This window comes from Netta rufina (assembly GCF_964035555.1).
Source record: "Netta rufina genome assembly, chromosome: Z".
Classification (NCBI taxonomy): domain Eukaryota; kingdom Metazoa; phylum Chordata; class Aves; order Anseriformes; family Anatidae; genus Netta; species Netta rufina.
The window spans coordinates 46,831,819-46,857,780 of record NC_140126.1 but is presented as its reverse complement, the minus strand read 5'-3'; the positions used below and the strand labels follow the sequence as shown (position 1 = coordinate 46,857,780).

The 25,962-nt window shown below is 41.2% G+C and overlaps 1 protein-coding gene across 1 annotated transcript in view; it reads left to right on the top strand.

Moving 5' to 3' along the window:
- LMNB1 (lamin B1) overlaps positions 1-19,069 on the top strand; it is a 29,564-nt gene extending 10,495 nt beyond the window's left edge. Inside the window, exons 2-11 of the mRNA XM_084305702.1 lie at positions 531-687; positions 1,876-2,001; positions 3,029-3,199; positions 6,305-6,430; positions 7,985-8,205; positions 9,156-9,381; positions 16,442-16,546; positions 17,047-17,166; positions 17,864-17,965; positions 18,296-19,069. Coding sequence (XP_084161828.1) covers positions 531-687; positions 1,876-2,001; positions 3,029-3,199; positions 6,305-6,430; positions 7,985-8,205; positions 9,156-9,381; positions 16,442-16,546; positions 17,047-17,166; positions 17,864-17,965; positions 18,296-18,337 — 1,396 coding nt within the window. The 3' untranslated portion in view covers positions 18,338-19,069. The remainder of the gene's footprint in view (positions 1-530; positions 688-1,875; positions 2,002-3,028; positions 3,200-6,304; positions 6,431-7,984; positions 8,206-9,155; positions 9,382-16,441; positions 16,547-17,046; positions 17,167-17,863; positions 17,966-18,295) is intronic.
- Positions 19,070-25,962: the final 6,893 nt, after the last annotated feature.

The window sequence follows — 25,962 nt, the reverse complement described above, 5'->3', positions numbered from 1 at the left end:
CCACTTGATGTGGGAACTTATTTCTGGTAGGAACTTATTAAAACTGGTAAGGACAGGGCATTTTTGCAGAGGCTTCCTAAAGAGAAAGTGAAAGACCTTTAATAGACACAGTTTCTTCCCCTTTCCATATATGCCTTACTTTTAAGATCCCTTGACATGCTGTGTTTCCCCTATAATTAGTTTTCTACAGCTCAAGCAAAGTATTTAGCTTATGCTATGTAGAATCATAAAATCATTAAGGTTGGAAAAGACCTGCAAGATCATCTGGTCCAACTGCATCCCTACCACCAATATCGCCTACTGAACCATGTCCCTAAGTACCACATCCAGCCTTTCCTTAAACATCGCCAGGGATGGGATGACAAATCTAAGATCTAAGGAGTTTATTTAAACTGAAGTAATGTAAGCCAAGACAGTGTTTGTATTAAGTGTCTGAAGTTTGATATTCAGATTAGACCTTGTTTTATTAGTCACCAGCCTACTTTGGGGCATTTCTACATTTTCTTACAGCTTTCTCTCCTTTATTCCAGCTATGCAAAAAAGGAGTCTGATTTTAATGGAGTCCAAGTCAAACTTAGAGAGTTGGAAGCAGCACTCCGTTCTAAAGAAGCTGCACTTGCTACAGCTCTTGGTGATAAGAGAAGTTTGGAAGGAGAACTTGACGATTTAAGAGATCAATTGGCACAGGTGAGCAGACATATTTAACTATTAAGCTTCTGTCAGTAGATGAGGTGATTTGTGTATAATATACATCTATAGGATAAGCAGCATGTCATCGTGGACATGCAACTCTGTAGCCAAAATATGAATAGAAAATTGTCATATGGTCAAAACTAGAAGGAAGTTATATATCAGAATTGGAGAGAGTATTGGATTAGGCGTCTGTGTCCAGTACAGTTTGGATTATGAACAGCATGAATGGTGAACTAGTGCTTTTAAAACTGCAGACTCTGTGAAATAGCAAGGGATAACAGTTATATTGACAAACAGATCAAGAGCTCAAAATAGACTTGACAAACAGGAGAACACGTTGTGGGGAGAGACTGACTTCACAAAGGTAGGCAATGAATAACTAGTTCAGTACCAGTTTTCCAGAAGGAATCTGGAAGTTGCAATAGACAACAAACTTGTCATAGACAGCACGGTTGTAGTCTTCATCTTCAAGACTACTTTAGTCAGTCGTCTGTGTAAGTCAAAAGCAGACCAAAAAATGTCAGTTTTAAATTGCAGCAAAATTTCTAATAAAGATTAAGAGTAGTAGTTTTTCAATAGGAAAGTTGGTGAAGCAGTGAGAGAGTGCTGGAGAAAAGACACTTTAGTTGTTTCTCATAATGGGGAAAGACCAAGAACATGGAGTTGATTTTCCATGGAAGCAGAAGTATCAGTATGGTTTATACTTCATGGTGCCTCCTACCTTTGAGTTTGTGATTCTCTGTGCACTCCATGTGGTTCTGCGTGTGGCTGTCTAGGTCCTGGACATCTGATAAAACAAAGAAAAAAGTCTTCTGCTAGTTTCGTTGACCCTTTGAAGCATCTGATTTGCAATTCTAAGCAACACTACCTCACAAGAATGGGTTTAGCAGACATCTGAAACCAGGGAACTGGTATTTGCCAAGCAGAAAAAATGAAGATTTTTAAGGACATTTGATAACTAGCCTTAAAATACAATTTATCAATGTGCAATATCTGGAATTCACTTGTGCAAGCAATCACAAAGGGGGGGAAAATGCATGAGTGCTTTCAGATACTGGATTTGATTGTCATGTTCAGCCTTAAAATGTAGTTAATTAACTGTACATGTAGGTAGCTGAGGTTATTGTGTTGTGTGAGTTTTGCTCTGTATTTGTAGTGCTAAACATTTTTTCTTTCTTAAAGCTTGAAGCTTCTTTAGCTGCTGTCAAGAAACAGCTAGCAGATGAAACTTTACTGAAGGTGGATCTTGAAAATCGTTGTCAAAGTCTCATTGAGGATTTGGAATTCCGTAAAAATATGTATGAGGAGGTAAATTACCTTAGTGTGAAGTATTTGTATTTATAAAGGAAAGAAGAAATGGGGGGGGGGGGTAATTCTGGAGTAGTAGAATAATTTGGGTTGTGATGAACCTCATCTGGTTTAAACTCCCACTCAGAGCAGGATTTATTTCTACTCTAGCTGGAAGATTTCCATCTTTTCAGTATAGAAAAATAATGTGAACTCATTGTGATTATAAATGGTAAAATAGCTTCACGTGTTACGTTGTTCTGTGTTTAAATTCTGCCAACAGTATTGCAATGTGCAATCTTTTCATAGTGTAAGAAAGTAAATTAATAATTTCTCACGTTGTGCTTCTTTGAGAAATAAAGTGGTGAGTGACACTCAAACACATGCTATGAACTTTTTTTTTTTAAAATTTCAGAGCTTTCTGATAGGATATGTTTGAAGAGCATAAATAGTTGCTGGGTATTTCTTTTAGAACTCTTCTTGCCACACTTCCTTCCAGTTAGTGCATCAAGGTTTTCAGGAGAAAAACTGAAGTAGTAACAAAAATAACCTAACCCTACTGTATTTCATTCTATGTGCACATTTCCTGCTAGTTCTGTTTTCAGCTTAGTTAGGGTTTAGAATCTTTTTTTTAGCCATCAAAATCAAGCATACAAATAAATGGGGAAAATGTTGATAGTAAAAGTGACTGTTTAAATTCATAGTACTTTGATTTTGAGCAAGCATGAAAGATAAATAAGAATTAGGGGTTAATTCTAAAATCTGATCATATTGAGGTATATTTGTTGAAAATGTAGGCAACTCAGAAGGAAATATGACTTTGCATGTTCACATCCTAAGTGTTTTCAATTGCAAAATAAGTTGCTTTGCTGGTCAGACATGGAAAAGTGTCCCTGTGAGAAACCTGCAGTAGAAACAGTGTTAAAGTACTCTAAGGAAGACCCACAAGAATAGCTTAAAAAATGTATTACTATCTACTCAGTGAATAGTCTTCTATAGTTTGTTTTGCCTCATTTATTGAATGGCTATTTTATTTTTCTGGTTTTAGGAAATCAATGAGACAAAACGGAAACATGAAAGTCGCCTAGTTGAGGTTGATTCTGGTCGCCAAACTGAATATGAACATAAACTGAGCCAAGCACTTCAGGAAATAAGAGAGCAACATGATGCACAAGTGAAGCTGTACAAAGAAGAGCTTGAACAGACTTACCGTACCAAAGTGAGTCTGATGTTCTTTATTTTCGCTTTGATAAATGGAAGAATCCTAACATTATTACTTGCATTTCAAAGGGTTTAATTCTGAAGCTTGGTTTAAAATCAGTGTTTTTGAAGGTAAATTTCTTAGGTCTTATTTTAGAAGCAGAGTTAAAACTCAAGCAGCACAACAATGTAAGTGTAGAGCACACAGTGTGACTGAATTGTGTGGAAAAAGACTTGTACTGGGATTGCTATGAATTCAAGGAAATTAATGTGTTTATTATAACTATATTGTAACAATCCTGATCAGTAAGGTGTCCTGTGTTTTGTACAGAGCTTATTTCGTAAAACAGCTTTCAGAGAAGACAGCATCCTGAGTCCTCAGACCCTATATAAAAATTCTTGTGTGAAAACTTTACCACACCCAATGGTTTCCACTTCTATAGAAGAGTGAAAGCATACTCAAACTGAAATCAGTTATACTTCATAATTTCCTTCCTCTAAATGATTCAGAATTTCTGTAAGGATGGATCCTGATGTCTCAACTGAACCCGGTTTCTGTGGCTGCTTGTTGCAGTTAGTGTTTTTAAAAACAAGGTGGGGTGACAGCATGCCGTTGCCTATCCTCACAGCTTCAATCTGACTTGAAAAAAAAATAGAGAAAAGGTAATTTAAAATAAGATATAGCAAAAAAATCTTTTCCTGTTTTCTAATCTGAAAAACCTTTTCATAATTGATTTTTTAAATTCCTTTTTCTCAGGTGTACTGCTTCTGTGCTTTTAGATTTATCTTAATTAGAAATTATACCATTTGATCTATAAGTTCAATGCAACTTAAGTCTGTGGTGCTGCTTAGGTAGATAAGGTGGTGATCAGCAGAATGTTGTAGCTAGCTTAAATACATAAAAATATTTGTGCAAAGTAGTGATCAAAATGAAGAAGTAGTGGCACTGTGCACTGAAATCTGAAGGCATGTTCCCAATGTGCTTAACATGGCTAATAATTAGCATCAGTTTGCTTGTTTTTTTTTTTTTTTTTTGGTAGAGAACAAGCAATTTTAGTTTAGCTTCTATTTAAGCATACTTTATTAAGTATTTAAATAGATAAATACTGATAGAATCATAGAATCATAGAATCATAGAATATCCTGAGTTGGAAGGGACCCTTAAGGATCATCAAGTCCAACTCTTGACACCGCACAGGTCTACCCAAAAGTTCAGACCATGTGACTAAGTGCACAGTCCAATCTCTTCTTAAATTCAGCCAGGCTCGGTGCAGTGACCACTTCCCTGGGGAGCCTGTTCCAGTGTGCAACCACCCTCTCTGTGAAGAACCCCCTCCTGACGTCCAGCCTAAATTTCCCCTGCCTCAGCTTAACCCCGTTCCCGCGGGTCCTGTCACTAGTGTTAATGGAGAAAAGGTCTCCTGCCTCTCGACACCCCCTTACGAGGAAGTTGTAGGCTGTGATGAGGTCTCCCCTCAGTCTCCTCTTCTCCAGGCTGAACAGGCCCAGTGACCTCAGCCGTTCCTCGTACGTCTTCCCCTCCAGGCCTTTCACCATCTTCGTAGCCCTCCTCTGGACACTTTCCAACAGTTTCATGTCCTTTTTATACTGTGGTGCCCAGAACTGCACACAGTACTCGAGGTGAGGCCGCACCAGCGCAGAGTAGAGCGGGACAATCACCTCCCTTGACCTACTAGCGATGCCATGCTTGATGCACCCCAGGACACGGTTGGCCCTCCTGGCTGCCAGGGCACACTGCTGGCTCATATTCAACTTGCTGTCTACCACGACCCCCAGATCCCTCTCTTCCAGGCTGCTCTCCAGCGTCTCATCGCCCAGTCTGTACATGCAGCCAGGGTTTCCCCGTCCCAGGTGCAGGACCCGGCACTTGCTCTTATTGAACTTCATGCGGTTGGTGATCGCCCAGCTCTCCAACCTGTCCAGATCCCTCTGTAAGGCCTTTACGCCCTCATTTGAGTCCACAACTCCTCCAAGTTTGGTGTCATCAGCAAACTTGCTCAAAATACCCTCTATTCCTACATCCAGATCGTTTATAAAAATATTGAAAAGTACCGGCCCTAAAATGGAGCCTTGAGGGACCCCACTGGTGACCGCCCGCCAGCCTGATGCAGCCCCATTTACCATAACCCTTTGGGCCCTGCCCGTTAGCCAATTGCTCACCCATCGTATGATGTTTTTATTTAGCTGTATGGTGGACATTTTGTCCAGTAGGATCCTATGGGAAACCGTGTCAAAAGCCTTGCTGAAGTCCAAAAAAATCACATCAGCTGGTTTCCCTTGGTCCACCATACGGGTGATCTTATCATAAAAGGAAATCAGGTTAGTTAGGCAGGACCTACCCTTCACAAACCCATGCTGGCTGGGACCAATGACTGCTCTGTCCCCCAGGTGCGCCTCAATAAGTCCGAGAACCATCTTCTCCATGATTTTACCAGGCACTGACGTGAGACTGACAGGCCTGTAATTGCTAGGGTCTTCTTTCTGACCCTTCTTGAAAATTGGCACAACATTTGCCAGCTTCCAGTCTACCGGGACCTCTCCAAATTCCCAGGATCGTTGAAAAATAATTGAAAGAGGTTCCGCGATGACATCCGCCAGCTCTTTCAGCACCCGGGGATGAATCCCATCCGGACCCATGGACTTGTAGGGATCCAGGTGGAGTAGCAAATCCCGCACACGTTCAGGGTCAGTTGGGAGTTTGTCATCCCCACCGTCCCGGTCCTCCAGCTCAGGGCACCCTCGGTCCCGAAGCCCATCATCGGCATTGAAGACAGAGGCAAAGAAGGCGTTAAGCGTCTCTGCTTTGCCTATGTCATCATGATCATGATCAGCATGAAAACTGAACTTAGCAGTCCAACTTTCAAACTTTTCATTGAAGATGTTACTAATGGGTATTTATTAATGGGTATTTATTTATCCTATTATAAACATTCAGAGGATTCTGATTTCAGATAGAGCAATATGAAATGGTAATTGAATTGCCACATTTAACCCTTAAAGAGAAATGTTTCATTGTGTTAAAGCTGCAGAGAGGAACTTTGCAGCTTAATGTAGCATGTGTTTTTGTTTGGTGAATAATTTTTCTTGTCTTGATCTACTGCAGCTTGACAATGCTAAACTGTCCTCTGAGATGAGCAATTGTACAGTCAAGTCCGTAAGAGAAGAGCTTGATGAAAGTCGTGTGCGAATTGAAACACTCTCTTCCCTCCTGAGCAGTCTTCAGAAAGAGGTAAAAAGCTATTTGTGATTCTTCAGTCCCGCTAATTAGTCTTGATTTTTAATGCAAACAGACTTATTTCCCTTAACTTGTAATTGTGTTCAACTTCACGACTTGGATTTGTCTGTAAGGGTACAAGCACTACCAATTTTCCTATTATGTAGGCAAGTTTGTTTCTGGAAAAGATCAGGTGATGTAATCAGTGTGTGTGAAGTTGCACAAGAAGTGGATTGAGACTTTTCTCTACTTAGCTCTTACTCCTGCCTTTACATACCATTGTGTTTCTTCTGGTGGCTCAGTCAATGTGTTTCTGAGGGGATTTTTTTTTTCCTTCTTTCTTAGTTAAATACCAATGTTCTGTTGCCTACATTAAGTGGCAGCTAGGTTCAGAAAAATTCCTTCTGAATTTACAGGGTTATTTCCTGTGAATTTCAAGACTATCAAAATTGCCCTCTGCAAGTTTGACTATAACTGTCCACCTAAAAAAGATTTTGTTGCTGTGCTTGTTCTAGTGCCAGCGGTGTCAACAAGTACAAGTTTCTTTTCAGTTTGCTAGCACTGATTTCAGCTAGCTTTCTTCTCTTGGAAGAAAACTTTTACCACTGATTGTAGTTTGGATTACCAGCATTGAACACTGTAGCTGTTTCCACTAGGGTCTTCTGTGTGTCACTCGACTCCTTTTCATAAACTCAATATCAAGTCTTAAGATGGGTAACTAATTACAATGGTACTCTGCATCAGCCTTGCAGGCTGCCTGTTTTCATTGTCTCTGGACTATGATGACTTCCTGAGCAGCATGCCTGCATAGCAGACCTGGTTACTTAACACCAGGCATGGCAATTCTGGGGCATTGGTTTTTGTCTGTCCTTCAATTAAAAGATTTTCAGAGACTAGTAAACAGAGAAAACATGCTTGGGGAAAGTAAATCTTAAAGATGTCACTATTTAGTTATTCTTTGGTAAGCATTCCATTCTGTGTGTACAATATTAAATTTTATTTGCTTGATGTGATTTTTTTTTTAAGTATGTAACACATTTTCTTTCCTTGTGGACCAATAACCACTAATTTCAGCAAGTAGGCAGACAGGTTTTCTCATTCACTGAGAACAAACCCTATTCCTTTAGAGAAACTTTCTCGTAGAATTTTGAATTGGCAGCAGTAGGCTGAAGCACAGAACGGACATCTGAAACAACACTTACTTATCACAGGATCTGAAGTTCACTGAACTGCATTTTCATTCTGTGTTGTCTTGCCCGGCATGTCTTAAACTGATCTAAAGAGTCAGACTGAGTAAGTTCAGCTGTGGCAACATTTTCAGATTTCAGAGAAATTAAGTAGGTAGCTCTCTTCCAGAGTAGGTTGCAAACTTCACTGGGATTTAAGGTGTTACCTTTTTAGAAGGAAATGTGGAGAACAGGAGGAAGAATATGGGTGAGTTTGAATTCTGCAAGGGGGCAAAAATGCTTAACCTATTTTTTTTGAGTTTGAGGCTACCTGTAAAGTAGAATGCTTGGAGACTTGGTCTTTAGACCACTGATGTTTTGATGTTTTTTCACTGCTTTCTAGTCTAGAGTATGGCAAGATAAAGTACAAGAGCTTGAGGACACCTTGGTCAGGGAACGGGAAAACTGCCGCAAAATGCTATCTGAGAGAGAGGGGGAAATGGCAGAGATAAGAAGTCAGATGCAGCAGCAGTTGAATGACTACGAACGGCTTCTGGATGTTAAACTGGCACTTGATATGGAAATCAATGCGTACCGGAAACTGCTGGAAGGTGAAGAGGAGAGGTATGAAAGAACATGACAACAGATGTTGGTGTCTCTATATGCTTCACTTGCCTAATTCTATTAAAAGGCACATCTGGGAATGCATTCATGAAGTGTCTAATATACACTTAAGTCTTTGTGAGAGCAACCTGCTTGAGTATCAGACCAACAGTTCTCCCAGGGAACAGATATCATTCCACCATCAAGAGTCATCCCTGAGGAAATAGTGAATTGTCATTTGTCGGTCTGTTTCGCACCACTGCTAATACTGTTTTTCAGGGGTAATTACAGCATTATTTAATTGTGAGCCACTTGTGAGATGTTGCTAAAATAGTTTTAGTACAGTAGTAGCTATTATGATTACTCAGCTTATCAAACAGATATGCTTTTCACATGTGATCCCAGGCTTCAGCAATACTGAGCAATATTTTTCTTGGCAAGCTACAGCTGTCATTTGAAATTTTTTGATATTTCAGTGTTTTTGACTGACATATTACTCATATGGGCTGATACCTCTCAAATGTGGGGATAAAGTACAAAATACAAAGAGTTATGCCATTGGCTTTTTGCATAAATTTCATACAAAAGCATAAGCCCCTGTAAGACTGTTTTTGTTTTTTTTTGTGGTGGTGGTAGTTTCTTTGTTTTCTTTTTTGACTTGTTCCAGATACCTAGGAATACAGCCACTAGCAAAGGCATACAGATACTTAGTAATGTTAACATAATCCTTCAGTATTCTGTGTTCCCACAGCGTTAATCACCCACTTGAACAACATTTTATTTTATTTAATTTGTTAAAGTACCTATAGCTTCAATTTTTGCTGTAATGTTGTTTGTTTATAGTATTCCTGTACCTTTATCTATATAAATCTTTGGGAAGAGGAGGGGATAGGAAAAAATTATATAATTCAAGGTTAAAAAAAAAAATGTAAAAAGTGTGGTTTGTGTGTGTCTTGTGTCCTTTGATTTAGGCTCAAACTTACTCCAAGTCCGTCCTCGCGAGTGACAGTTTCACAAGCTTCATCAAGCCATAGTGTACGTACAACCAAAAGAAAGAGGAGGAGGCTTGCTGTGGAGGAATCTGAAGCCAGCAGTAGTGTCAGCATCTCCCACTCAGCTTCTGCCACTGGAAATGTCTCCATTGAGGAAATAGATGTTGATGGAAAATTTATCCGCTTGAAGAACACCTCTGGACAGGTTAGAAAATGCACATGATGTGACTTTACAGTGGGCTGACAACTAGCGGTGGAAGGCATCCTCCGCAATGGTCAGATCCCAGGCTTCATGTTAATTCTGGAGCTAAATTGGGCTGTATAAGAGTTGTCATGAAGAAATCAGTGTATCACAAAATGAGCTTTCATACAGTATTCTGGGTTGATAATGGTTGGTTTTAATGATTTAGTTTTCTTGCTAACTATACCCTAGGTATCCCACCCCCCTGAGTGTTGTATTACACTTCAGAGTTTACCTTGCCAAGTGTGATCTGGCTTTACAGTTAACATTGTCACTGATAGCCTGATGTCTGCTTACACCATTTCCTGTCTTAAAAATCTCTTCTGAAGTTTGTCTCTGCTTTAAAACGCCCCAGAAGAAATACATACTGATGGAAAATTAAGGTCTAAATGTAATTGTCAGTGTCCCTTCTATTTCCATATAGCTTCTTTAAATCATAATTTTCCTTCCTCCTTGGTTGCATCCACAGTTTCTAGAAGTAGGAGCCCTCATTGCCTGTGCCAAAGCTTCCAGATTATTTTTCTCTGAGTAGTTTGAAGTTTGTATCAGTTGGAGAAGCAAGACTATATCTATTTATCAAAGGGTATTTCATTTAAGGAAGTGTGTTGTTACTCATGTTTAGATCCAAAGGATGTTAACTGTTACATTCAATAATTTGCTCCCTCCCAAGACACATAAAAACTCTACAAATGATCATTTGTAGATATGATAGGGCTGGACAATGGAGTACAGGGAAGAAAACCTTTGGTATCCCTTTGGGCAGAGGGAGGTTCTTTCCCTCCCTTAGTTTGGGAGAAGAAAAAATGAACATTGCTTCAGTAGGGTGCTGGAATTAAGAGACCTGATTTCTTGTAACCTCAGTTTCAGAGAAGTCTAATTCTTGTTTTCTTGTGTGCTGTCTGCACCTAAACTGTGTTCAGAATTGCTAACTGTTCTTTGTTTTCAGTGTTGCACAGGCTTTGTCTAATGTAGTCAGATCTTTTAGCTTTACCAAAAAGGGAGCTTATCTTGATGTTTTAAATGGCAAAGATTAATCTGGTTGCCAGCATCTAAGTTTTCCCTCTAATTAATGAAGATACTCCCCCTGGTGTTATAAATGAAGTCTCAACTCAATCTGAATTTAGTAATATTTATAAAAGGCAAGTAAACAGTGCTGGGTGCATTGGGAGTCTGTGCTATACCAACACACACACACATGAACATCAGACTTTCTAAGTATACAGAACATTGCTTTTACATACTAAACCCGAGTACGCCTATACATATGTACAATCAGAAAAGGTAACAAACAATCCTTTAAGTCTATCACTATTAATGTGCATTACTGGGGGAGCATAGTTGGAGTTGGTAATCCTGGTTGAAGTGCTCCCCTATCTTCCATGACTTCAGTCTCCATTTTCCATTCCTTTTCTTGATTACAAACACCGGAGAATTCCAGGGCAGGAACAATATGTCTCGCTTTAAGTTGTCGAGCAACTCGGCCTTCAGGCCTTATGTATCCTATTCTTCCTGGATCGAAAAAAACACATATCCATCTCCTTTTCAAGGCCAATAGGGCCTAGGTCAAAAGGCATGTCCAGGTATCTAGGGGGTATAACAGCAAAGGCCTTTGATGGCTGTAGCAACAGAGGGGCCCATGGTGTAGCAGTCAGGTCAGTAAACGAGCCCACAACTCCCTCACTGTCTGGCAAACCACACGTTTCTGACTGTGGTCCCACACGGCTATTTAAGGCCTCAGAGACTGCTAGCTAGGTGCTGAGCAATCCCACCGCAACCTTGTCATTTTTAGTTGCAGAGTCCCACACCTTGACCTCAATTTGGTTCCATGTTTCAGGATCATAAACTGTCCAATTGTTAAGAAGGAGAATGAGCTGTAAGGTTACCAGGACAGTCTTTGTTTCCGAGGACGTATGATTCCCCATAATGTGCAGCTGCTTACCAGCAAGGGGCAGCTGTGTGCGTGGCTCCGCTTCTCTCAGCTTGAGCTTCTTCCCAGCTCCGGTGCGCCCATTTCCAGCGACTTTCTGTATGAGCTTCTTTGAGTGGTTTGCTGAGTTTGACTGAACCTTCATGAGGCGATCAATGTGCCTGTTCCCATCCTGGTCCCTGTTCTACTAGCCTGTCCCCATTCATTCCTTTTTTCTACTTCTTTATTGATGACATAACTTCATTATATCGTATTGCCTTTTTTTCATCTTGAGGACAGGCTCCCCTTTTGTATCCTTCACCCCACAGCAGTCCTTTTCAAACAACTTTTCATTGGTCAAACAACTTTGCATATAACAGCAACAGCAAACACCCAGCAACTTCCATGCCTTAACGGCTGGAGAACAAGCAACCCTAGATGGCATGGCATCTCCTGAATCACCCTTCTTTGTTCCCTCCAAACTCTTTACATTCCTTATGGCCTCATTGTTAAGAGTCTGATGTTGTCATCAACTATGGGGCTTGTGGACCCCCATGGCCCCACTCCCACATTGCCCCCTTCTTTATTAACAATGACTATCTTCTTGACAAGAGTTATTACTCCATATATCACAATTCTTCCTCTTCTTTTGAATGTCATTAATTCGTGTTTTGGCTTTGAATTTGGCCAAGGCCAATTGAACCATAAGAGTGACTCTGTCTTCTTGAGGACTTTCCGCTGGGTTTGTGGTAAACTGCATTCCTTGGATTATTATTTTCCATACAAGGAGTGTAGTACAGGGAATTAAGAATGGGAATGTTAATAGTCCTCCACAGACAAAACAGTTCATTACATTTAATGCCTTCGCAATATTCTCTGATACTATCTTATCTCTACTGGAAGTGGCACTCCCCCTGTGGGGTTTTGAGGTCCCCAAATACAAGTTTTAATATACATACGGTTAACATCCAAAGGGTAGCTATGCCCCGATATACTTCAAGTTCTTTTAAGCTTTACTTTCAAATCTCCAGGAGTAGAATCAACCTCCCAAGTTCCTGTTATGGGTCACTTTTCTCCTGACCCATCCTGGAACCTTCAAATAAGTTCCGAATCCCCGGAACCCTCCAAGAGGCTCCGAATCCCCGGCTGTGCCTGTGTCTGGAGGTGTCTTGCAAGTGGTTAACCCACCCACGAATTCCTAGACCAATTGCTTCGGTCCTTCACCAGCCAAGTCCCTCACGGGAGATTGGAACCGCAGTTAGAAGACCTCTGCACTCGCTTCGGAATGAAGTTCCGTCTCAGCCACACCCTCACACACAGTCACACAGCCGAATCCCACCCAACCGAATGGTACACTCACAAATCCTCTTCATTCGGGTCTTTGCACGCAGAATTACGGGTCACAGAGTGAGAGCTCTTGGTTCTTTACTTGCCTCTTGCCTCACAGTGTCAATACATGAATTAATCTTAATTACCTGTCTGGGATAAGACTTACAGGCTGGGTGTGCTCAAAGGACAAAGCCTTAACATTTAGCTGTCTAGACCAAGATAGTTGTCTAGATGTCTTTAATTTACCAGAATTTAGCTTGCTTCTAATGAATCAGGACCAGTTGTTTTTTACCTTTCTGAGTTGTTCTAGTAATCCCCCGTGTCTGTGTGTAATGCAGATTTCCCTCCTATTGTGGGTCACATCTAACCACACATTCATTGCTCCATGAGTGGGCCATTGGTTCAGTTATACATGTAAGTAGCCACAGATATGATTCATGGTTATTGTACTTTGGCAGCAGTATAGCAATAGTCTGTAGCGCAGTGTTATAAGCTGTACTTAGAGATGCTCAGAAGTGTTGGACAGAGCAATGTGTATATCTAAGTAGATACGCAAAAAAAATACCATAAGAAAAATATAAAAAAAAAAAAAAAAAAGAAAATATACCATACTCATTTAAAGAGGATTTTATATATTTGTATTGCAATGACCAACTGAATGTCAGAAACCATTAAGGTAAATCAGATTATTTATTTTTAAATAGTGGAATCTGGAAAGTTAATCATTTAATGTTTGGAAGGTGTCTGTTGGTTGGGAGAGGGGAGAATTTAAGATATCTATACCCATTTTGAAATTGTCATTCTGCAGTGATGACCTGTATATGTTTTCCTATTTGATTTGCCAATGCTTATTATTCCTTTCTATTATTTTTTATCCAACAAAAAGAAGTACATAGTGAGAGGTGTGTATATTTAGACACATCTTTTTAAGAAGACTAAAAGGAATGATTTGTTTTTCAGAAAATCATTTTCTTATTATTGTCGTGTCTTAAATTGTAGTATTTATTTAGACCAAGCTGTAAAAAAAAAAAAGTAAACAATAAACATTAATTTGAAAAAATATAACATGAGAATTAAAAAGCAGGCTGTATTGAGCTTTCTCTTGAAATAAGATGTAATATCAATTTGACTAAAACTAGCTATTTACATGCTGAAGGTAAATTGATAGTAAATGTTTTCACTGAAAATTCTATGTATGCATTTGTGGCATAATGACCACACGGACACCAGGGCTCTTTTAGGGTCAGTAACTGCTAACATAACTTCATCTCTCTCTCTCTCTCTCTCTCTCTCTTATTGAGGGAATAACTTCATCTACCTTATTGAGGACAGGATCCCTTCTTACACCATCTGCCCCACAGCAGTACTTTCCCATTAACTATTCATTGTTCAACCACTTTGCCTGGGAACCAGCCACCACCCAGCAACTTCAGTGCCTTAGCAGCTGGAGAACAAGCTGGAGAACAAGCAACCTGAGATGGCATGGTGTCTCCTGAATCACCCTTCTTTGTTCCCTCTAAACTCTTTACATTCCTGATGGCCTCACCCTTAAGAGTGCGATGTTACCACCAGCCATGGGGCTTGTCGACCCCTATGGCCACACTCCCACATCTCCCTCTTCTTTATTAACATAAAAAGCGTGATTAACACAAATTAAAACATGGAAAAACTACCAGAAAAACTACTTTTTTTTCCGGTATCAAGCCCACTCAAGGCAGCTGCCAGGGCCTAGCAGCCCTCATGAGGGAGGTTGACAAGGTATAGGCAGAGCCAGCAACAACCCCTCCCTGGCCGTTCAGAAGCTGCCCTTAGGGAGCGCAGTGACCAGGACGGGCAAACAGGGCTGAGGGAATAGTGTCTGGACCAAGGATTTGGGTATTCCGATCTTGGGCAGCCCTTTGAGAAGCTGGCTGTGTGGGCTGCTGACCGACTTCAACTCAGCATCACCAGCTGGATAGATGAGGGGAGAGCAGTGGATGTCATCTACCTTGACTTTAGCAAGGCTTTTGGTACTGTCTCCCTTGACATCCTGATAGCAAAGCTGAGAAAGTGTGGGATAGAGGAGTGGACAGTAAGGTGGGTTGAGAACTCAATGACTGGCCGAGCTCAGAGGGTGGTGATCGGAGGAGCAGAGTCTGGCTGGAGGCCTGTGACTAGTGCTGTTCCCCAGGGGTTGGTGCTGGGTCCGGTCTTGTTCAACATATTCATCGACAACCTTCATGAGGGAATAGTGTGTGCCCTCAGCAAGTACGCCGATGAGACAAAGCTGGGAGGAGTGGCCAACAAGCCAGAAGGCTGTGCTGCCATTCAGCGAGACCTGGACAGGCTGGAGAGATGGGTGGGAAGTAACCAAATGAGGTTTAAGAAGAGCAAGTGTAGAGTCCTGCACCTGGGAAGGAACAACCACATCTGTCAGTACAGGCTGGGGGATGACCTGCTGGAGAGGAGCTCTGAGGAGAAGGACCTGGGGTTCCTGGTGGACGACAGGTTGACCATGAGCCAGCACTGTGCCCTCATGGCCAAGAGGGCCAATGGGATCCTGGTGTGCATAAAAAGGAGCGTGGCCAGCAGGTCAAGGGAGGTGATCCTCCCCCTCTACTCTGTCCTGGTCAGGCCTCACCTGGAGTACTGCGCCCAGTTCTGGGCTCCCCGGTACAAAAAAGACAGGGATCTCCTGGAAAGAGTTGAGCAGAGGGCCACGAAGATGATACGGGGCCTAGAGCATCTTCCCTGTGAGGAAAGGCTGAGACACCCGGGTCTGTTCAGCCTGGAGAAGAGATGACTGAGAGGGGATCTCATCAATGTGAATAAATACCTGAGGTGTGGGAGACAGAGGGATTTTGCCAGCCTCTTTTCAGTGGTTTGTGGGGACAGGACAAGGGGCAATGGCCACAAGATGGAGCACAGGAAGCTCCGCACCAACATGCGAAAGAACTTCTTCACAGTGAGGGTGACGGAGCACTGGGGCAGGCTGCCCAGGGAGGTTGTGGAGTCTCCTTCTCTGGAGATACTCAAGGAGACTCTGGATGCCTACCTGGGCAGCCTGCTCTAAGGAACCTGCTTTGGCAGGGGGGATGGACCCGATGATCTTTCGAGGTCCCTTCCAACCCCTTCAATTCTATGATTCAATTCTATTTCCAGCGACTTTCAGTATGAGCTTCTTTTAGCGGTTTGCTCAAAACTCATCTTAAGAGTCTGATGTTATCAGCAGCCATGGGGCTTATTGACCCCCATGGCCACACTCCCACATCTCCCCCTTCTTTATTAACATAAAAAAGGGTGATGAACACAAATTAAGAAAGCAGAATTAACACAAATTAAAACAGAGGGGAAAAGTACCAGGCATACTAATTCTATCTTTAATAAACTTGGTAACCACATCTTTTGGAGAGGCAGGCACTGACTGCTGCCCAGCTGGAGGGCGCTGGCTGCACCTCCAGCTCCTGGAGTCCTTGTCTGTGTGTCCTGCATATGCCAGCGGGACCCTCCCTACATTGTTTTTTGTTTGAGCTGGAATCCAAACCATGGAGGAGAGCGCTGTGATCACGTTAAGGCAGATGATGAGACGTCCGGAGGGACCCATCATGCTGACACCCATCTAGGACGGGTTCCTGTTGAAGCACAAGCACAACCTCGGCCCCAGGTTATTAGCGAGTAGGGCCCTTCCCAATGATTGGTGCTTTACTTTTTACCATGACTTGTGCCACATTCATTGTGTCTTTATATGTAGAATACCCAACGTGTAATAGAATGACTGCTGATGGAAACATTTTTTCTTCTTTTTGTTAGGATCAACCTATGGGAGGTTGGGAGATGATCAGAAAAATTGGAGACACATCTGCTCGTTACAGATATACCTCAAGATATGTACTGAAGGCAGGACAAACTGTTACAGTAAGTTGTTGAGCTTCAGCTGTTCATCTGAAACAGGCTTGAGGCCAATTTGTGTATATCGGTCGGTATATATATCAGTATATCAGTATGGAGGTTTTAATTTTGCTCGTACCATACACATGTTCAGAAAATAATCACTTCCATTTATATTTGGCATTCTTTTTATCAATTGCTGGGAAAAATAACTCCTTGGTGAAGAGAACTGTATTTTTCAGAAACATGCGTTCTTTATGGAACAATAATTCTGACCATAAATAAAGGCATTTATGTATTCAGAAGTCTGTATTAAAAATAAAAGAATACTTTACATTAAAAAACAAAACAAAAAAAAAAAAACACAAAACGACAACTTGGAAGTGGCTAGGCAGAGACTTGTATTTTTTTAACTGGAGGATATTCATTGGCATCACCTAAATGGAATTCATTAACTCAGTAACATGGAAATGTAGTACATAAGACTAGCAAGTAATGTTGTAATGTTCATTTATGACCTTTAACAGATTTGGGCTGCAAATGCTGGAGTAACTGCTAGCCCACCTACTCACCTCATCTGGAGGAACCAGAATTCTTGGGGCACTGGTGAAGATGTGAAAGTTGTACTAAAAAATTCTCAGGGAGAGGTAAAGTACCTCAGATATGTTTAAGCTTTTTTGACTGTTTAGCCATCCCAGTATCTACCCCTATAAGGATGAAGGTAGAACCACTGTAAGAACTTTGCACAGTGCACGAGTGTCTAGTAAGATTTTCTGCTGCTGCTTTTCAACCCAGCATACTGTACCTGTCTTAAAATTAATTGCAGTATAGGAATGTGATGTTTGGAAGATTGTGGATTCTTTTATTTCCTCTATGCCCCCTCCCTGTATGGAGTAGTAGAATGACTTGTTCAGATGTTGCCCAGACGCCAAGAATTAGGCAATGCCTTAAAATGTATTTTGAGTTAAAAGATACTAGTAAGCTTTTCTCCTCTTTTAGATTTGTTTTTCATTAAAACTGTGTTCATGGGGAGTTGGTAAGATTAATTTTGGGTAGATAAGTCACTATGAGCTGTAGCAGTTGAAGTAAATTACAATATATTTTTTTTGTAACAAATTTTGGAAGAACTTGACAAGTGTCTTGTTAGAAAGACTTCTTAATCGTTCAGAGAGTTAAAATTGAAGTGCTAGGAATGCTGTTTATATACTCTTTGTGTACTGCTCTGCATAGACAAACTGTACAAGTAGCTTTCCAAACAGATGGCTCTCCAGTTTCTCAAAATACAAGTAGATTGGCATCAGATCTTTAGGAGAGTCAAGTCTTTAAAATGTAACTCTGTTGCAGGAGGTTGCTCAGAGAAGCACTGTCTTTAAAACAACTATACATGAAGGGGAAGAGGAGAATGAAGATGAAGAAGAAATAATTGTTGAGGAAGAAGACCAGCAGGTATGTGTTAGCAGTCGTCCTACAGAGGTTATTTAGATAGTAAAAATCAGATACATGAGGAATGGATTTTTGCAGTTATGTCTGTGTGGTGGGTGTTCTTTTGTTTTGTTAAATTTTTAAATTTAAATTTTGTTAAGTTTTTTAAATTTTGTTAATTGTAACATATGAAAGAGGTTGTATTACAGCTTTATGGCATTCTGACTCTTGGCTAGACGATACCAGGCTAATATATTTTTAATATATTAAAAATATGCAGTATATTATGTTGAGTTGCTAATCCTTTTACTAATGGATTTTTTTCCCAAACCTGTCTTCTTCTGTTGACAACAGGGAGGCCCAACAGCATCTAACAAAAATTGTATGGTCATGTAAACTCCTCCGGCCAGCCAGGTTCTTCAAATAATGGTAATTCTTGTCTACAGAACAGAGCCTTCTCAGAAGCACAACATATTTTTGTATTTCCTTTATGTGAATTTTTAATCTGAGAGTGATGGCCTTAATTTCCTTTGTCACTGAAAACGAAGTTATGTAATAGAAACTATCTGTAACTTTCTTGCAGGATGTGAATTGTTGATTCTGAACAATGTACTGTTTGAAAAATGAAACTCCTACCCAGTTTTATATGCCAGGTTTTTTTGTAATAGAAACCTTGCTGGAAGGGTAATACACCACTGCTTATTGGGGATTGATATTCTTAGACTGTACACCTCTAGCCATGTACTGTTGACCTCTTTATATTTAGGTGCTGTTGGGGAAGGGAAAGGTGTTTTCAATACTATGAACTCTTTTTTTACTGAAGACTTGGTCTTTTTCTACAGCACAATAAAGGTTATGAAAGTTTCTTATAGAAAATAACAGCTTTTTGTTGTTGTTGTTGTTGCTTGTTTTTTTAAAAAAAAAAGTTTAAAGAAAGCATAGATCATGTGAGCACTCACCTGATGAAGGATGCAGTACAACTTTCCATTGGTACTCTTTTCTTTGCTTAGATTTCTTATTCTGAAAGGGGATACATGTTACATGCATTAGTTGTGTTGTTAAGATAGTGTAACCAGCTTAAATTTGCTTACGTGATTTTTCTTAACAAAAGTAGGTTTTAATATGGAATGCCTTGCTTGCTTATAGTTTTTAGAAACAAAACCAAATCTTTTAGAGATGTAGTCTACATTTGTATGGAAAACAACTGTAATGTTGTCATTGTTGAAAGTTTTTGTCCTTTTTGCCTTTACTTGATGTCGAAAGCTTTGAATAAAAAGTATCTCTGTATAGACACTTCTGATAAAGCTTTTGGGATTTGTTTTGTGATAGAACTGAGCTACAGTTGAATGATTGCTGAATATTTAGAATTGATAAGCTTTGAAGCTGGAAAAACTTCTCTGTGAATGGAATAGTGGCACTTGACTTGTAAAGATTTCTTTTAAAATAATGGGTAATATAGCTTGACATGTGGAGAATGAATTATTTAGAGCTTTATTCAGACTGCATTTTATGCAGTTATCTTCTTAATCTGGAAGTATTTTTGAAAGCATGGATAGAATCATTGTAGTCATTGGAGCTTTTTTTCTATCATTAGTTCTGTGGCAGACTTGACTTTTTTTTTAACATATCTTCCATGTTAGATCCATTTCCTATTCTGGTGAACTACATAATGGCATTTCAAATCTGTGGCAGTACAAGGTGATGAAGGCGGACAAGGGTTATATGGATGGAGATTGTAGTGCAGTGTGGAGTGATACTGCTTATTTTGACAGTAAAGGTGGCTTAAACAATTTCATTAAGCCTCAAAGTAAAAGTTGATTTAATTCCCTATTCACATGTAAGTGTTCTTACATAGTATAAACATCTTCATAGATCTTCAGTATCATTTTTCATATCCTGTAATATTCTGAATACTTCAAAATTTGATTTGTAGGAACAGTGGCTTTCTCTTCATTAGTCTTGGGTATCTCCAGGCATTGCCCCTATAAACACTTGAGTTGTGGGAAACTTTATTCTAATCCTTGGATGTTATTTTCAAAACTAATAGTAAAGTCTAGCAGCAGTCGATGCCAATAAAGACTTAGCTGGATCAGTTAAATAGGTTTGTTACTGCTCTTCACCACAGATTATTTTGCATGTAGCCATTGGTTGCTATCTTATTTCATGCTAGGAACCTGCCAGTATAAGTGTTTTTGGCTCTAGCTTTTTATAGTCTGTCTTTTATCACCACAGAATATTGAACAGTGCTGTAACTCTTACCTGGGCATGCTACTTGAGGCTTTTGTATAAAGAGCTTTTAGACGAGTCTTTACAATATTCAGGTAAATCAGCACTCTTGTGATAGATGGCAGTGGGAGAAATGCTGGTTTTTTAGAAAGATGGTTTTACTTTCAGAAGTACTTTACTTAGTACATTACCTGGCATAAAGAATGTTAGGAAATGTAAATTTCTTTCTGCTGTGTATTGTTAACTTTTAGAATGAAACATTCTGCCACCAGATGGAGATGTTGTTATTGAAATACATACTCTTTTTTTTTTTTTTTTTTTTTTTTTGGGGGGGGGAGTGGGTGGGGCACAACAAAATTTCCTGCACTATTCTGCAAAGTACCATGTTAACTTTAGAAGGTTTCTGCTTTACTGGACAGAGCAAGTTCTCCCACCTCCTCCCTACCTTTCCCACTCTGAAGTTGGGTGGACCTTTAATTAGTGTATTGAAAAAACAGCCACAAGCTTGAAAGAGGTATTGCACATGTCGTAAATGTAAATATGATTTTATGTCAATACTAATTCCCATCCGCCCCACTAACATGAAACAAGAGTTTTCATGTTAGTCTGGAACTGGGTTAAAATACACTACCTGGACTATTGTAGTTACTGCCATAATTACACCAGCCCAGGTGAGAGAAGGCAGACTGACAGATTTGGTAAATGTAGCATAACGCGGAAAAATGAGCTTATTAGCTCTATTATTTTATCACATATTTATTTGTGATAGCTTTATTAGCTGTTGTCTAAACTGTATTTGTGTTCTTTGTGCTTCCTGCTCTACTCTGCGCTGGTGCAGCCTCACCTCGAGCACTGTGTGCAGTTTTGGGCACCTCAGTACAAAACGGATGTAAAACTGTTGGAGAGTGTCCAGAGGAGAGCTACTAAGATGGTGAAGGGCCTAGAGTGGAAGATGCATGAGGAGCGGCTGAGGGCACCGGGCCTGTTCAGCCTGGAGAAGAGGAGGCTGAGGGGGGACCTCATCACGGTCTACAGCTTCCTTGCGAGGGGGAGTGGAGGGGAAGGCGCTGACCTTTTAGTGACCACTGATAGGACCCGAGGGAGTGGTGTCAAGCTGTGACAGGGGAGGTTCAGGCTGGACATCAGGAAGAGGTTCTTCACCGAGGGGGTGGTCATACACTGGAACAGGCTCCCCAGGGACACAGTCACTGCACCAAGCCTGTTGGAGTTTAAGAAGTGTTTGGACTGTGCATTTCGTCATATGGTCTGAATTTTTGGGTAGACCTGTGTGGTGCCAGGAGTTGGACTTGATGATCCTTGTTGGGTCCCTTGCAACTTGAGATATTCTATGATTCTCTGGCTCATAAGCTAGTTTATGACCTTTAGAAAGTAAGCAAACAATGTCCTAGTTAGCTTTACAGACATTTTCGTTACTACTTTTATAGCAGTACTTAAAGAATATTTTTATGCACATTGTTTCTTCTAGAGTTGACAGCAGATACAAATTACCAAGATGTGATATGGATCAGTTATAGTTTACCGAGATGCATATTGTGTCCTCCCGACACATAAAAGCTGCTAGGGATTTGCTGCATGCAACTAGAAAAACTTTGCTAGAAATCTGTCTGCTAAAATGAATTAATTCCTGTAAAAAACAGAAAAAGAAGATTTTAAGAAACAAGTAGTTTAATTTTTACAGCACTAGTGTTGTATGATTGTGGTTTTACCCATCTGGGCAGCTGAGCTCCACCACAACTTCTCTTTCACTCCCACTTCTCAAAGGGGGAAGGGGAGGAAATATGATTGAAAGGTCTCAAGGGTTGAGATAAGGACAGGGAGATCACTCAACTGTTATGGTCATGGGCAGAACAGTCTCAGTGTAGGGAGATTAATGAAATTTATTATCTATTACTGGTAAGCTAGAGAACAGAGAAACTCAAAGCAAACTACAAACATCTCCCCTCCATCCACCCTTTCCCACTTCTTTCCACCAAACAGCAAAAGAGAACAGGGAATGGGAGTTGTGGTCAATCCCTGATGCTTCGTCTCTGCCGCTACCCCTGCTCCCCGTGGGGTCTCTCCCATGGATGCCGTCCTGCCCGAGCTGATCCTGCGGGGGCTGCCCACAGGCAGTAGCTCTCCAAGCACTGCTCCCACATGGCTCCGTCCCACGGGGTCCATCCATCCATCCCCCAGGAGCAAACTGCTCCAGCACAGGTCCCCCACGGGTGGGCGGCAGCTCCCCCCAGACCCCCTGCTCCTGCGTGGGCTCCTCTCCATGGGGAAGATTCCTTAAATCTCTTCTCCCAGAGGCCCAACTGATCTCGCTTATTGGCCCATCTCTGGCCAGCAGCAGGTCCCTTTTGGAGCTGTCCGGAGCTGGCTCTGCTCTGCACATGAGGCAGCTGCTGGGCTCTGCTCATAGAGGCCATCCCTGCAGCTCCCTGGCTACCAAAACCTTGCCAGGTAAACCCAACACAGCAATGAACATTTCTGAGGCAAGATGTTCATTCCTGTCATTTGTTTCTATTTCTATAGACGTCTCATTTTCAGACTTCTCTTAGCAAAAGCAGTAAAATTTTAGATTGCTTTGTTTGTTTATAGTAGACAAGTTCATTACTAAACCCCAGTGTAATGAACTGTAGCTGTATGCTACAACTTGTCTTGTGTTTTATCTGACTTCTTTATCCCTGCTCTATGTGATAGGATGAGGAAATGGTCTCAAGTTGCACCAGGGGCGTTTTAGGTTGGGTACTAGAAACATCTTCATGGAGAGTAAGGTTGGTCAAGCATTGGAAAGGTCTACCCAGGGAAGTGGTGAAGTCCCCATCCCTGGAGGGATTTAAGAGACGTAGTAGTGGCACTAAAGGACATGGTTTGGTGATGAGATTCACTACATCAGGAGCGTGGCTAGACTCGACAATCTCTAAGGTCTTTTCCAACCTAGATCATAGAATCATAGAATGGCTTGGGTTGGAAGAGACTTCAAAGACCATCCAGTTCCAACCCCTCCCTGCCATGGGCAGGGATGCCACCCACTAGATCAGGTTGCCCAGAGCCTCATCTAACCTCCTCTTGAACACCTCCAGTGATGGGGCATCCGCAACCTCTCTAGGCAACCTGTGTCAGTGCCTCACCACCCTCTGAGTGAAGAATTTCCTCCTAACCTCTAACCTAAATTTCCCTTTTTTAGTTTAAAACCATACCCTCTTGACCTATTGAGGTTTAGTTTAAAACCATTCCCCCTCATCCTTGATAGTTCTATGGTTCTATAGTCCAACAAAATGTTTGTGCAAACAGGGAGTAAAATACACAAAAATACAGTAAAATACATTTGTCTACCTTTGTAAAAGAGGAAGTTTTAATGCTGTTCTTAACATCTCACAGATAAATTTAACTGTCTTTAACTGGTGTATTGTTTTGATGCTAATTTGAGTGTTTCCAGAGTGAAAAGGGGGTTCTTATGGAAAATCTCCAAGTCTGGAAACAGTGTCTTTAAAATCTATGCAGCACGGTAAGTAGTGTAGGTTCTTCTGCTTGATAAAAATGACTTTGTCTTGAAGAAAAGGCTACAACAACCAACTATAAATAGTTTTTGCCAAAAAGTACTTTTCGTCAAAAAAGGTATGTTGTTGATGGGAAAACTCTTGTCTGAAGTATCACAGAATCACAGAATGGTCTAGGTTGGAAGAGACCTCCAAGATCATCGAGTCCAACCTCTGACCTAACACTAACCAGTCCTCCACTAAACCATATCCCTAAGCTCTACATCTAAACGTCTTTTAAAGACCTCCAGGGATGGTGACTCCACCACTTCCCTGGGCAGCCCATTCCAATGCCTAACAACCCTCCCAGTAAAGAAGTTCTTCCTAATATCCCCTGGCTCAACTTAAGCCCATTCCCCCTTGTCCTGTCACCAGGCACGTGGGAGAACAGGCCAACCCCCACCTCGCTACAGCCTCCCTTGAGGTACCTATAGAGAGCGATAAGGTCGCCCCTGAGCCTCCTCTTCTCCAGGCTGAACAAGCCCAGCTCCCTCAGCCGCTCCTCGCAGGACTTGTTCTCCAGGCCCCTCACCAGCTTCGTCGCCCTTCTCTGCACCCGCTCAAGCACCTCGATGTCCTTCTTGTAGCGAGGGGCCCAAAACTGAACACAGTACTCGAGGTGCGGCCTCACCAGAGCCGAGTACAGGGGGACGATCACCTTCCTAGCCCTGCTGGTCACACTGCTTCTTATGCAAGCCAGGATGCCGTTGGCCTTCTTGGCCACCTGAGCACACTGCTGGCTCATGTTCAGCCGACTATCAACCAAAGCTCCCAGGTCCTTCTCTGCCTGGCAGCTCTCCAACCATTCCTCTCCCAGCCTGTAGCTCTGCTTGGGGTTATTGCGCCCCAGGTGCAGGACCCGGCACTTGGCCTTGTTGAACTTCATGCAGTTGACCTCAGCCCATCGGTGCAGCCTATCCAGATCCTCCTGCAGAGCTTTCCTACCCTCAAGCAGATCGACACGCGCATAGCTTGGTGTCATCTGCAAACTTACTGAGGGTGCACTCGATGCCCTCGTCCAGATCATTGATGAAGATATTAAAGAGGACCGGCCCCAGCACCAAGCCCTGGGGGACGCCACTAGTGACTGGCCTCCAACTGGACTTGGCTCCATTCACCACGACTCTTTGGGCCCGGCTAGTACTAACTGATGATTTTATAAAGGGAACAGGCTGTATACAATGGATTTCAATGCTTATTTAGGCTTTCCCTTTTTATGACAGATAATATCACTGAAATATTGGGACATTTAATTTGTAATACTCAAGTAGATACATCCCAGGATTACAGCAAAAGTTAGCTACTACTTACCTGTGGTTTCGCTTAGTGTATAGTTACTGTTCTGAGTTCTTTGCTGCTTCTCTCCAGTTTCCTTTCATGTGTTTGCATAAATACAGAACTTGTTCCCTGTAAGATTAACTCTGGAGAAAGAAAACTTAAATTTAGTGGTATCAGTAAGGGTACATTCCAGCTTAGACTGATTGTATGGTAGGTTATTTTCATTTAGTTACCAATTAAATGTTGGATGTGAGTTTTCAAAGCTAATGTCATTTGCATTTTATGAACAGGAAAGATTATTGGCAATAAAGTTCTGACTTTCTCTTTAAGCCTGAAAACAAACAAACAAAAAATTACATCAGTTTTCTGTGCAACTGCAGCATCTTTTTTTTTTCCCAGAAGGTGGTGTGTTTTGCTCTTTGTAATGGGGTTTTGTAGGGAGTGTATCAACACTGACTACGTATACTTAAATTCTGCTGTGAAACTATTTTGTACACTTAGGATACAGTTGAGGGAAAAGTTGTAATCAGTTCTATAACCTTGTGACATCAAAGGGAGGGAAAAAAGGTCTGTAGCATTGCCACTGTCAGGTGTAAGAGGCAGTCAGTAAAAATTTGATAAGAACTAAAAGCAGTCACAAGTGCTAACAGACTTGGCAGCTGTTGGGATGTAGCCCTTGATCTTGAAAAAGCTAATTCTCCTACTGCTACATGTGGGAAAGAAGTAGTATATATACATAGTGAGAGAATAACAATAATGAATTGGCATGCAGTGTAGCGTCATCATCAGTTATGGTGCACACTACACTACATATCTATAATGTAGACTTTATTTTACAGGCCTACTAGGTATTTATGAAAGTGGGGGTCTCTGTTGTGTATATTGGTTTGTCTAAGAGCTTTAGAATTACTTTGAATGCCCCAAATCACCATTAGGCAGTAAATAGGCATGACTTAATTCTTATGTTTGTCA